This window comes from Mirounga leonina, unplaced genomic scaffold, assembly GCF_011800145.1.
Source record: "Mirounga leonina isolate KUSES-001 unplaced genomic scaffold, KU_Mleo_1.0 Mir_127, whole genome shotgun sequence".
NCBI lineage: Eukaryota > Metazoa > Chordata > Mammalia > Carnivora > Phocidae > Mirounga > Mirounga leonina.
In genome coordinates, this window is record NW_023270316.1 from 55267379 (window position 1) to 55281671 (window position 14293).

Consider the following 14293-nt stretch of genomic DNA (forward strand, 5'->3'; position numbering starts at 1 on the left):
GGGACAGGGCTAAGATTAGAACACAAAGAGGTGTTCAGAAACAGGCTGCCACTTGATTTTTTTTTTCCCCTCAGGGAGTTGTAGTTGTACATGCTTAGTTCTAATCCTTTGTAAACATTCCTACACCTGTCTTCACTCACTTGTTTCTTTCTTAGTCACCTTGAGATGTCTTCTCAGCTTGGAGGAGTCATTTCCACCTGATTTTTTCGCCCCACCTGTTAAAAGCACGGGCAGTCCTGCTCCAGCTTATCCTGAAGTGCACACACCAGGGTTAATGTTTACTTCATAGCAGTATGCCGTCAGTTGTCATAATGCCAACCCCCTGCTCTTTTTTAGTTCTGCAGTTTATTAGTTACAGATAAGCATTTGTTTAATGTTTGTCTTCCACTAAAGCAAGTCTTTTCTTTACTGCTGCATTCCCAACCTCTGACCCGGTGCCTGGCAGAGATAGGCACCCAGTAAACATTTGCTGGATGACTGCCAGCAAGAGGCTTCTACTAAAATCTGGTCATGGCAAAGCTGCAGTCTGAAGCAGATGTGGGAGAATGGTGGATAAAGCTGGAGAGATAAGCAGGGACTAGATTCCAGAGGGATATGAAGTCATGAAGGAGCTTGTGCTTCATCCAAGAACAGTTAAAAGACCACTGAAGGAGTATAAGTCCAAGTCCATCTTTGGGTGGACATCCCCAAGATGTCCTCAAGACCTCTTGCTAGTACTTTCTTTATGGTTCACAGAAAGTATATTTGGCTCATGAAAAGCAAAGTAACATTATCTGTATGATTTATGGTAACATATACAGTAAGTTTCTAAAGACATTTCCAGAGTACTTATAATCATTTTATACTTACAATCAACATCATATGTTGAAATGTTACGGATTTATAAATAATTAGAAGAATTTAAATATGTTTCAACACAGGAATGACTATACTGAATTTGGGGATCACAGTAAAACCAAAACCTATAGTATTTATAACTTTTACATTTAAAAAAGCAGTTGCTATATATCTAAATTCTTCTGAGTATTTTGGTGTTACGTACCTAAAAGTAGGCAGAAGCAAATAGATAATTAGCTTCATGCAAGGAATAAAATAATAATGTTATAAAAACAGGTACTTTTTGGGGCGCCTGGGTGACTCAGTCGGTTAAGTGTCTGCCTTCAGTTCAGGTCATGATCCCCAGGGTCCTAGGATCGAACCCCCCTTCAGGCTCCCTGCTGAGCAGGGAGTCTGCTTCTCCCTCTCCCAGTGACCTTTCCCCCTTGCTCCTGCCCTCACAGGAGCTTTCTCTCTTTCTCTCAAATGAATAAATTTTAAAAAATTTAAAAAGGTACTTTTTATACTGCAAGTTGGGCTTTTTAAAGGAATTTTAAATGAAAATTATTTTTAGTTCCTGTTCTATTGAACAAGAGAATTTAAAGTAATACGTTTATGGTTTTTCCCTGGAGGTGGTATTTTGAGTTATATTTTGATTTTTTTTTTTTAAGATTTTATTTATTTATTAGAGAGACAGTGAGAGAGGGAACACAAGCAGGGAGGAGTGGGAGAGGGAGAAGCAGACTTCCCGCCGAGCAGGGAGCCCCATGTGGGGCTCGATCCCAGGACCCCGGGATCATGACCTGAGCCGAAGGCAGCCACTTAACTGACTGAGCCACCCAAGCGCCCCGAGTTATATTTTAATTTAGATGGAGGTCTGCAATAGTTCCATACCAATGCTGTCCAGTAGAAGTTTATTTGATGATGGAAATGTTCTGTATCTGTGCTGTCCAATACAGAAACCATTAGACCTGAGTGTCAGCATATTATCTTTATCTTTATCTCTTATCAAGCGAATGGAATTTTAAATTAATAACTTGATTAGGTTTATACCATATAATTTAAGATAATTCATTTTTACATGCAGATTTTTTTTTCCAGAAATTTAAGGCTGGTTAGCTTCGTTGGTTTTAGTAATTAAGACTTGACTGTGTAGGCTAGGATTAGAAACAAGTCATAGAATTATAATGAGATAGTTATATGTTTAGCTTATGCTATGGTTTCTGCATTATAGTCATATACATTCAGTGTTTTTTTGAAGTATTATATTAAGATTGGTAGAGCTTTTGAGGTTACTTTTTATATGTTAAGTATTGAGTAAGAAGAATTATAGGAATAACTCTTCAGGTTCCACTCTAATAAATAAGTTTGTTAATAATGCCTTCTGTTTTTCAGATTGCAAATAGAAGAATCTTCCAAACCTGTAAGGTTATCACAACAACTGGACAAAATTGTGACAACCAATTATAAACCTGTTGCTAATCATCAGTACAATGTAAGTCTTCATGTCTTTTTTCACTCTGTTATATCTTTATTCTTTTCTGTATCATAGACTCTTCGGTTTTAAAAGGACCTTAGCCACACACCTGCTGTTAAATGCTTGAGTTATCTAGACTAAGTAAGGAATCTGATGATTTACCAAGCATGGAGAAGAGTTCACTCTGTATCCTAAGTTAAACAATGAGAAGAAGGCAACCACTGTTCAAACTACTCTTGATAAATTTTTCAAAGAAATAAAACACTTCATTTTTTGGTGTTTTTAATGTTTTAAATTACGATGTCCTTAATAAATACTAGTTTTAATACTTTTTTTCATTTTTCCATACCTTTATAGCTAGGGATTTTTAATGTATTGACAAATTTTATAAGTCTGAAACAATAGTAATTTTTCCTGGAAAAATAGTGATTTTTCCCAGTGATTATTAAGATTGCTTTGCATAGTTGCAACTTTCACAGGCATTTTTGTGGTCTCACATTACCATGCAAAGTGAGGACTGCCTGTATAGGTATTTAAACCATTTTTATTGAAGTATATCTTACATATAACTACATATATTATAATATACAATACACACATATATACATATTTTGTGCTAGGCACTGTTCTGAGTTATACAGTAGCATTTAAGGGTCACTAGGCACTGTTCTGAGATATACAGTAGCATTTCTCTCTGTTCTTTAAGACAGGCAAAGATTGGAAACAAATGTCCAAAATTAAGATTAAATACTTTAACATTATTTTTGGATGATAGGAGCTAGAATTATTTTATCCTAATTTTCTTCTTTATAAAGTCTTTTTGAATTGTTGGAATCATCATAGTGAGTATGTATTGTCGAATTGTTACAGTGGGCAGTAAAGCTTTTTTGTTGGAATAAGAAAAGTAAGAAAGCTAGGAAAGAGTGTTAGTGCCGGGCCATGATGAGCTGCTCCCACCATTGATGAGGCAAAAGGAAAATCTGTCTTGGGTCAAGCAAAGCTGGCATTAGCTAGTATCAGAGTCATATTCTTTTATTTATTTATTTATTTATTCATTCATTTATTTATTTATTTATTTATTTATAAAGATTTTATTTATTTATTTGACACAGAGAGAGAGCACAAGCAGGGTGAGTGGCAGGCAGAGGCAGAGGGAGAAGCAGGCTCCCCGCAGAGCAGGGGGAGCCCGATGAGGGACTCGATCCCAGGGATCATGACCTGAGCCGAAGGCAGTCGCTTAACCAACTGAGCCACCCAGGTGCCCCAGAGTCATATTCTTAGTGATCCTCGCACTATATCCAGTTGGCAGATGTAGAAGATGAACTCCAAATCTCATATTTTTAGGATGTTTTTATATTTTCTTTTTACTACTAAAGCAAGTTTAAATACATTGTATTCTGAACTCCATGTTAGGATGTAATGCTGTACCATCCACTTTAAAGATTTTTTAACATTAAGTGGCAGGTTAAGGTTGTCATGGCATCAGTGAGTCATTATACTAATGTAGTTATTAGCAATGAGCCATATAGTAATCTTTCAAAGATTTTGTTTATAAAAATAAAGATTGACTATAATCTATCATACTGCATTATTTGAATGTTTTGTGAATTTTTTCCACTATGGGAGTGTATCAGAATGAATGGAGGCACCTGCATAGCTTTTAAAAACATATTCACTATTATAGTATAATATCAACTATAGAAAGAGTATAAAGCTTTTGTTATTTTTATCAGGAGGAGGCTTTGATTTATTAAAAGATTGAGAAACATCAACATAATTCAATGAGGATGACTTAGAGGTTACATAATCAAGACGTTCTATAAAAATTTTAAATCCGGGGCGCCTCGTGGCTCAGTCGTTAAATGTTGAAATGTTTTCAGTTTTACCAGGTGAAATATATAAAGCCTGGTATTTCATTGTAACAGTTGAGGTTCTTTGAATACAATGTTTAGGATAAACGTAAGGAAAAAAATTTCTACAAAAATTGAAAGAGGGCATGGAAAATAGCATATGTATTTGTAAAACTGTATCCCTGCATTTGATCAGAAAGAACCCACCTTGCATTTACCCCCAAAACCTTTTCCACCCACCTATGGCACATAAATAAATTTACATACATAGTTGACCCTTGAGCAATTCGGGGGTTTGGGTCACTGGCCCCCCCGCTTACACACCCAGTCAAATCCATGTTATAACTTTTGACTCCCCAAAAACTTAACTTAATTGGAAGCCCTTCTGGTAATATAAACAATCAATTAACACATTTTAAATGTTATATGCATTATATACTATATTCTTACAATAAAATAAGCTAGAGAAAATAAAATGTTATTAAAAAATAATTCTCTTCTACAAGGAAGAGAAAATACATTTATAGTATTGTATTGTGTTTATTGAAAAAAAACACGCTGGGGCAATAAACTTAAAAAATCCACACAGTGCAAACCTGTGTTGTTCAAGGGTCAACTGTATGTAGAATATATATGTAATCATCTCTTAATATTTGAACTCCCACTTTGTATATGGAGCTCTTCTAAGCATTAAATTCAAATTTATCTCTTTAGTTCACAGACTATCTGGGATGTAATACCTACCATACTTGCCATTCAGAAAGTATTTATTGGACCAAACAGAATATATGATTAGCATTTTATTTTAGAATGCTCCTTCCTTGCAAGCTTGGCCCTGAAAATTCTTGCCTTACCTATAGGATATGACCTGTTAGGTTTCTCTGTAAATGGTTTTCTTCTGCCTTAAATCTTCATTACATTTCTGAAACTACTAGTTCATCTAGGTCAGCATTTACCAAAGTAAGTTTTGAAACACTAACCTTGGGGCACCTGGGTGGCTCAGTCAGTTAAACATCTGTCTTCGGGTCAGGTCATGATCCTTGGGTCCTGGGATTGAGCCCTGGGTCAGTCAGGTTCCCTGCTCAGTGACGAATCTGCTTATCCCTCTGCCTCCACCTGGTTGTGCTCATGCGCTCTCTCTCTTTCTCAAACAAACAAGTAAATAAATAAAATCTTTAAAAAAAAAAACAACAAACACACACCAATCTTATGAGAGTCTTCTTGAAAAAAGGAGTTAAAAGAACTCGTAGAGGGCGCCTGGGTGGCTCAGTTGGTTAAGCACTGCCTTCGGCTCAGGTCATGATCCTGGAGTCCCTGGATCGAGTCCCGCATCGGGCTCCCTGCTCGGCGGGGAGTCTGCTTCTCCCTCTGACCCTCCTCCCTCTCGTGCTCTCTGTCTCTCATTCTCTCTCTCAAATAAATAAATGAAATCTTTAAAAAAAAAAAAAAAAAAAAGACTTGTAGATTCTGATTGTATCCTCTTCAAAATGGACACTTTAATATATTGAAATTAGGGGCCTTGGAATTTGTTTAATCCTATATTTTGCAAACATTTGAACATTAAATTCCCCTTTCCCTATCCTTTGTAGTAGTAAAAGCAAACTTTGGGAAATAATGGGTTGTCAAAGTAGGATTTTTCAGGAGGACCCATTGAGTGAGGGGGGGGGAATATTGAAACTTGTATTTACCTTGTTTTTCACATCATAAAAGAAGGAAATTGAGCCTTAGAAATATGGTGTGGATTGACCCTAGCACCCTTATGCAGCCCCTGTGCTAGTCAGCCATTTTCAACAGAAGAGTAGAAATGTTGCAGCACTGATGGATTGACGTTGGTGCTTCCAACACCTCACGTTTTCATTTGCCTTCAGCTTTTTAGGTTTGGTGCTAAATTCAGAGGTTTATAGATTATGGTACCTATTATTAGCTAAGTTCAATCTTAAAAAAATGAACAAATGGTTTAAATGTTCCTGCAAAGAAACTGTAAATATATTAATAAAGCAAATATATGTGAACAAGAAAGTGGAAAAACTGACACTTCTGTTCTGAAATGACCTCTTTTTCAGTCATTGTGTGAGGTAGAAGCAGTGATGATGTAATCTGATGTAACAAGTACTCTTGGCCCTTCCAAAAAGGAAATTAGCAATCTCATTTTCAATGTGGCTTGTCATCCCCCATCTTTAGTGATGATTCAGTTAATGTCTATCATGGAAACAAAAACAGCTCTAGATTTTCAAGCAGAAAGGGATTAACTGTAGGGAATTGGTTACACATGCTTTACGAATACAAAATGGAAGGGCTGGAGAAGGGGGATTGGTTACCAGAGATAAGGAAGCTGCTGCTGCCGGAGGTGTACAGAATGCACAAAAAAGAAAAAAAAATCTCCTTTCCTCCTACTTTCATTCTCCCATTGGCAGAACCGCAGCTGGAAACCAGCTAGGAAGGGACTCTTGGAATTATAGCCTGCAGGTCCCCTGCTGCCACCACCGCCAAGGCCTGGAGGTTTGGCTTATTGGAGATAACTGACATAGTGACCCTTAACCTTTTGTGTGTGTTGGACCTTAAGTCATATTAGCTATTGCTGGTACAAAGCTACTACGGTTTGCAATTCACTTAAAAACTAAGCATCCAGAATGTGAAGCAGATTGCTGTATTTTGAGAACAAAACTAAAACGTATTTTGTAATTTTGACAAATTAAAACTTAATCTTAAAATAATGTTTTATTTTTATTTCATCTCTTTAAATTCCTTGTTTATGTGTACTTTAAAATATCTGTGCATATAAATATAGAAGTACCTTTTTACAGTTTACCTATTGATATACATAGAATTAGCTGATGTTTAAGATTCCTTCCAGCTCCCTCCATCTCCGATTACAGGTAAAGGTGCTTCTGTATGTGGTTTTGTTGGCTTTGTGTGCATCATCATTTAGCATGTGTAAATTTCACAAGCATTCTCAGACGTTGTCTACAGTCTTAGGACTTTACTCATAAGGAATTCTATCTTCTATTATCTAGATAGTGTTTGTTAGTGCTAGCTATACACTAGAATCCCCTGGGAAGCTTTTTAAAAAGAAAAATAACCTCCAGGATTGATTTATTATTTTATTTATTTTTTTTAAGATTTTATTTATTTGTCAGAGAACACAAGCAGGGAGAGCGGCAGGCAGAACAGGCAGAGGGAGAAGCAGGCTCCCCGCTGAACAAGGAGCCCAATGCAGGACTTGATCCCAGCACCCTGGGATCATGACCCAATCCGAAGGCAGTCGCTTAATCAACTGAGCCACCCAGGTGTCCCCAGAGATTGATTTTAATTGATCTGTGAAGGCGAACTATCTTAAAATTTTTCACGTTCCCTGGGTAATTGTAGCATGCAGCCACTGACACAGAAATGGGAACTTCATAGTTCTCTCTGCCATCTTGTTGGGGTAGGGGCAAAAATGATACCTGAGAGGAGACCAGGAAGTCTCCACCAAACCTAAGGTTTTTAAAAAGAGTTAATATTTTCTTGTCTTTATCATCCTTTCTGTCCCCTAGCTTTAAAAAAAGATTTCTCGGGGAGCCTGGGTGGCTCAGTTGGTTAAGCGACTGCCTTCGGCTCAGGTCATGATTCTGGAGTCCCGGGATCGAGTCCCGCATCGGGCTCCCTGCTCGGCAGGGAGTCTGCCTCTCCCTCTGACCCTCCTCCCTCTCATGCTCTCTGTCTCTCATTCTCTCTCTCTCTCAAATAAATAAATAAAATCTTTAAGAAAAAATAAAAAAATAAAAATAAAGATTTCTCTTTCCCTTCCTTTTCCTGGCAAGAACTCTTGGTCAGAAAGTGATAGAGAATTAGAAGAGCTTAACTAGAAAATTATTGTTGGAGGGAGTCGAATGATTATATAAAATCTTGAGGTAAATCTCCAGAAACTAGAAAGAAAATTTATTTTTTTTAATTTTTTTTAAGGGAGGTTTTCTTTTTCTTTTTAAGATTTTATTTATTTATTTGACAGAGACACAGCGAGAGAGAGAACACAAGCAGGGGGAGTGGGAAGGGGAGAAGCAGGCTTCTTGCAGAGCAGGGAGCCCAATGCGGGGCTCAATCCCAGGACCCTGGGATCATGACCTGAGCCGAAGGCAGATGCTTAACAACTGAGCCACCCAGCCGCCCTGAAAGAAAATTTATTTTTATGCACACACTGTTTCCTCCAGTGTGGCAACCAACTTTGTTAGTCTTCAGAACAAAGATTGTTGGGTTTGTTTTGTTGTGGTGGTTTTGGTTTTTTAGTATATGTATGTATAAATTTGGAATTTTGCTCAGTGAATAATAGATGCCTACAGGACTAGATCATAAAGGCTTTTCAGCAATATTTGCCTAGTATTAGTAGAAGTATGCTACGTGCTTTGTCCATTTGAATTTGCACACCAAGAACTGAGTGACTCTAAAGAATTAATTTCCTCCCAAAATATAACAACACACTAGGCAGAAATAGAAGCATTAGGGGTGAGGAGGATCTTTTGTAAGAATTTAAATGCAAACCATGATCTCAAGGCTGTCATGCTCCTTTCAAAAGTTAAAAGCTTCCACAAGGACTGCCTTGACAAAGCAATCAAAGTATTTCTGCAAACAACAATCTAGAAATTTACAGACATCTGTAATACAATATTTTAATTGGCGGTGGGTGGCTTTTATAATTTTAGTCAGTAAGTTTTCAGTAATGATGGTTGAGTATCTCTATACTACACCACAATGGATTTCAACATTTAGTTGCATCTTAGTCCTGAATAATTTGTTTTCTGTTGTGAAAGAAAAATTATTGTGTATGATAGATATTTTTGGATTATAAAATTTTTAAGTGGAGACTAAATTTAAAGTCCTTTCTGAATTGACAGTTATTTCTGTGCAGCTGATTATGCAGTTGATCTGTGGTCACTGGGGCAGATATAATAGCGATAATTAAAATTCACATAGCCATTTCTAGTCCAGTAACTATCCTACTAATATTTTGTGGTGGCTGCTAAAAAGTTAGATATGTGACTGTTTTGAGTAGCATCATTTCCCTACCATGCTGGTGCACCAGGACAAAACAAAATGCCTAAAAGGAAAAGAGCTAAAAAGAGAATTAACATTATCGCAACACTGTAGTCTTCTCCTTAATAAACCAGTTCATATCATTTGTAGTTTATTTGTAGAATTAATTTTATCAGTAGTACAACATTGTAAGTATGATATTAAGATGACCATTTCTATACTGTTTAGTTTTAAAAAGAAAAGCTATCTCAGGACCTTAGTTTTTTCCTAAGTGTAAAGTTATTAATAATTTAATGACAATTTTTGAATAGTTATGCATATATACATGTATGTGTGTGTGTATATAATTTTAATTATACATACATCCATTGGAACTACTTGCTACTACAGAGCAGAATTTAGATTATGAGTCTGCCTTGGACATTATCAAAAAAGATTTAACTAATGCTATACTATAAAAAATTTTGTTTTAAGACAGTCTTCTATAGGTTATCCTGCAGTATGGGCCCTGAGGACATCAAATTTTGCCATTTGCCTTTTGTTTTTAAGTAAGTGTAGAATTAAATTCCTAGTACTTCAGTTTCTCTAATAAGGAATAATATTGCCATTTGGTTGTTGCTGTTATTATTTTATATGCCTGGGTTTTCATATTATACTTTTAAGTGTTTTTATTCCACTAAGCAAAAGTAAAGTTAGGTTGCACTGCCCCCAGGAATTGAGCCATCAACAAACACAGTTAACACAGAACATTTCTAGTCTGCTTTCCCCCAAATTTAAAGTAGGAAAGCACCAGTGTTGAATTCAGTAATTTTGAGATTGAAGCAAAGTTCCTTTCCAACTTATTCTAAATTCTTACCTTTGATTCAGGCCCTCTTGGATCTGGCATTTGGCTCTCGGGTTGGACAACTTGATAACAAACACTTGGAAGGCTTTTCTTTCCACTACCAATTAGAGTGTATGCCCTCTCTGAAGTGGGCCATCTTGCTTTATCAGCAGATTTCTTTATAGATCTGCCTCAGTTTTTGGTGGGGTTTCAGTCAAAATTGAAAACATCGTAAGTCAAAAATGCATTTAATACACCTAACCTACCAAAACACCATAGCTTAGACTAGCCTACCTGAAATGTGGTAAGAACATTTACATTAGCCTACATTTGGGCAGAATCATCTAACACCAAGCCCATTCCATAATGAAGTGTTGAAGATCTCACGTAATGCATTGAGTACTGTTCTGAAAGTAAAACAGAATGGTTTTAAGTGTACGGGTTGTTTGGTGGCAGCATGGCTGGCCAGGAGCTACAGCTGGCTGCCACGTGCACGAAAGAGCATCGTACAGCACATTGCTAGCCCGGGAAAGGATCCAAATTCAAAACTCAAATTACGGTTTCTACTGCATGCATATTGCTTTCGCACCATCATAAAGCTGAAAAATCCTAAATTGAACCATTGGAAGTTGGGGATCATCTGTATTTGAAAACATTTTTCCTATTAATCTTCCTAGCTTCTCCAAGCATTTCACACAAGGAAGTATCTACTAAGGGTGGAAGCTGAATATACCATCAGTTTTCTTTACTGTTTCCTGAATTTAACTCTTCCTCTTTCTCTCAGCATAAATTAAAGCTGGGACAGGAGGACACACAGAATATCATACAACTGTGGCTTCATGCAGAGTATAAAAGCCTAACACTGGACCTTTGTGAGGTCCTCACTTCCTTTGTATTATTTTTCTTGAGGACCTGTGGCCTCTGGCCCACATCCCACTTAAGCCTGTGGGAAGGCTGTAGGCTTTCCTCACCCTTCCTTCATCTGGTTCTGGCTCCCTTTATTTTTCCAGATCCAAGTTTTTCTTATCCCACATCTGACTAGAGTAAAGGGTTGTAACAACTTACCTCCTGGTCCAAACTTCTCTCTTTTTCTCTCTTTTTTAGCAGTCGCCTTTTCTGGATTGTTCATCTTAATACAAAACATGAAACTATTCAAATGAGGTGCAACAGTGGAAGGAGGTTTCAGAATGCAAACTAAGTACAATTGTAAACAGCGAAAATACGTATTTTAGATATTGGTCAGCAAAGCAGGGCTTAAAATATTAATCCCTTAAGGCATTCCATGATATTTCTGTATTTAATCCAAAGACCCTCCTGCTTGGATTTGTGGGTTTTGTCCTGGCCTATCATGCTTACTTTCTCCCTGATGTTCTCTTGCTTCTATCCTTCTTCTTTTTCTTTCTTTCTTTTTTTTTTAAAGTAAGTTTTATCCCTAACATAGGGCCTGAACTCATGACCTCAAGGTCAAGGGTCACACGCTCTACCGACAGAGCCAGCCGGCCACCCCACTTCTGTCCTTCTTTTGACCCTAGAGAGAGAAAATTCTTGAATGGACCTCAGGTCCATCCCTTTGAGTCTTTGCTATCTCTTTAGCCTCCTTTCTCACTGAATTGGGACAGCCACTCTACTTCTGCCTTCATACTTAAATGCATGTTTTCATCTGTTTTTCCATCTTCCCCACATTGGGAAGACTTGGATTTTCTCCTCGGTCATGGGTTGCTCTGGTCTCTCTCCTCTCCAGTCTTGCTTCTAGCTCTTGTAGTCACTCTGCTTTTCTCTAATAAGTCCCCTGGAGCTGTCCATGTTGTTTCTTTCATGCCACCCAGAGAATCTTGAATCCACCCACATTCCTCCCCAACAACACAGCCCTTTGTCATGCATTTGCGCCTTTCTCAGCATCATGATCTTGTCCAAAGGTGGCTCTGTGCTCTGCTATTACAATGTTTGTCCCCTCTATATATTTTAATATAAGAACCCTAAGAAAGGGCTGCCTTTCAAAAGAGACAATCTTATTTCACCTATATTTTAGTGCATCCGAACACACAGTCCATGCTTAATCTGTTGAGATTAATGGATTTTGAGTTTTACTCCCAAGATGCACGTATCCAAAAAATCAAGACAATTAAGTTCTTTCTCCCTATCTCCTAATTTTAATTGAAGGATACTCACCATTGTCCGTTATCTGTGCCACTAATTTGAAAGTCTCTGATTATGTATAAGATATATTTTTAGTTTTAACATCAATAGAAACTAAATTTTATCTCTTTTATAACAAATCTCTATTGTTAAAATATAGAGAGTAAGCCTAATTATCAAGCTGGAATTTATGCAGTAATTTAGGTTTTGAAGTGCATTTTATTTTTTTTGAAGCTAGTCCCTAGATTATAGCTAATTCCATTTGATGCACAGGAGATTGTTCTCTGGCAGCTTTCACCCAGCCTTCTGATGCTTTATTTACTAGGTGGGCTGCTTTGGTTTATATGTATTTCCTCTAATATACTTTATGCTTTATCAAAATGAAGTGTTTCTTTAAAAATTAAAAGTTTAACCAACTGGAGTGAATATAAGTTGCATGTTTGCAGTGAAGAGTACGTTTTTAAAAAAGTGTTCTATTTTAGTGTAGTTGACACACAATGTTACGTTAGTTTCAGGTGTACAGCATAGTGATTCACTTCCTCTGTACATTATGCTGTGTTCAGCTCACCACTTGTGTAGCTACCATCTGTCATCATACAACGCTATTGCAGTATCATTGACTGTGTTCCCTATGCTGTGCCTTGTATTCCCATGACTTATTCTGTAACTGGAAGCCTGTATCTCCTACTCCCCTTTGCCCATCTCCTCACCCCTCTGGCAGCCGTCAGTTTGCTCTCCTGTATTTATAGGTCTGATTCTTTTTATTTGTTTACTCATTTGTTTTTTAAATTTCACATGAGTGAAATCATATGGTATTTGTCTTAGTCTGATTTATTTCACTCAGCAATAATGCCTTCTAGGTCCATCTGTGTTGTTGCAAATGGCACAATGTCATCCTTTTTATGGCTGCATAATATTCCATTACACACCACATTTTTCTTAACCATTTGTCTATTGATGGGGACTCTTAAGTTGCTTCCATATCTTGGCTATTGTAAATAATGCTGCAATAAACATAGAGATGCATATATTTTTTTGATTTAGTGTTTTCCTTTTCTTTGAGTAAATAGCCAGTAGTGGAATTATTGGATCATATGGTATTTCTATTTTTAATTTTTGAGGAACCTCCATGCTGTTTTTCACAGCGTACTAATTTACATTCCCACCAGCAATGTGTGAGAGTTCCCTTTTCTCTACATCCTTGCCAACACTTGTTATTTCTTGCCTTTTTTATTTTAGCCATTCTGACAGGTATAAGGTGATAGTTCATTGTGGTTTTAGTTTATATTTTGCTGATGATTAGTGATGTTGAGCATCTTTCTTGTGTGTGTTGACCATGTGTTTTTGGAATAATGTCTACTCAGGTCTCCTTCCTATTTTTTAATCAGATTGGGGTGGGGTTTTTTTGGTGTTAAGTTGTAAAAGTTCTTTATATATTTTGGATATTAATTCCTTATTGGATATATAATTTGCAAATATCTTCTCCCATTCAATAGGTTGCCTTAATAAAAAGTAAATTTTTTTTTCAAATGATCAAATCTCTGGATCACATCTCTAGGAGAGGGTTTATACACTCTTTGAAAAGTGCCACTGCTTTCAAACTGGGGTGCATAGAGGTACACAAAACTACAGGACAAATACCACTTGCTCCTAGAGTGTCATTTTTATTTGAATGAGAGATATTTATTTTTTTAAAGATTTTATTTATTTGGGGCGCCTGGGTGGCTCAGTCATTAAGTGTCTGCCTTCGGCTCAGGTCATGATCCCAGTGTCCTGGGATCGAGTCCCGCATCAGGCTCCCTGCTCAGCAGGAAGCCTGCTTCTCTCTCTCCCTCTCCTACTCCCCCTGCTTGTGTTCCCTCTCTCTCTGTGTCTCGCTCGATCCCAGGACCCTGGGATCATGACCTGAGCCAAAGGCAGACGCTTAACAACTGAGCCACCCAGGCACCCCTTATTTTTGTATTACAAATAAAAGTGTATTATGCAGGTGAATTTAGAGTTCACATGAATTTTAAGATAAAATGGGGATTTTGGAAAAAGAGTTTGCTTGTGCCTGAGTACTGAGTATGTATTTACCCTTTTCTATTAGTAAGCTTCATGTTACAGAAGAAACAAGTTCAAGATCACACAGAGTCGGGAGGAGAAAATGCCTCACTGCCCTCATTCTTTTCCTTTTACCAGTGC

General features: G+C 37.2%; 1 protein-coding gene across 1 annotated transcript in view; it reads left to right on the top strand.

Annotated features, from left to right (window-relative positions):
* Positions 1-14293, top strand: part of GTF2F2 (general transcription factor IIF subunit 2) — a 148436-nt gene that overhangs the window by 116531 nt on the left and 17612 nt on the right. The window contains exon 6 of the mRNA XM_035003342.1: positions 2212-2311. Coding sequence (XP_034859233.1) covers positions 2212-2311 — 100 coding nt within the window. The remainder of the gene's footprint in view (positions 1-2211; positions 2312-14293) is intronic.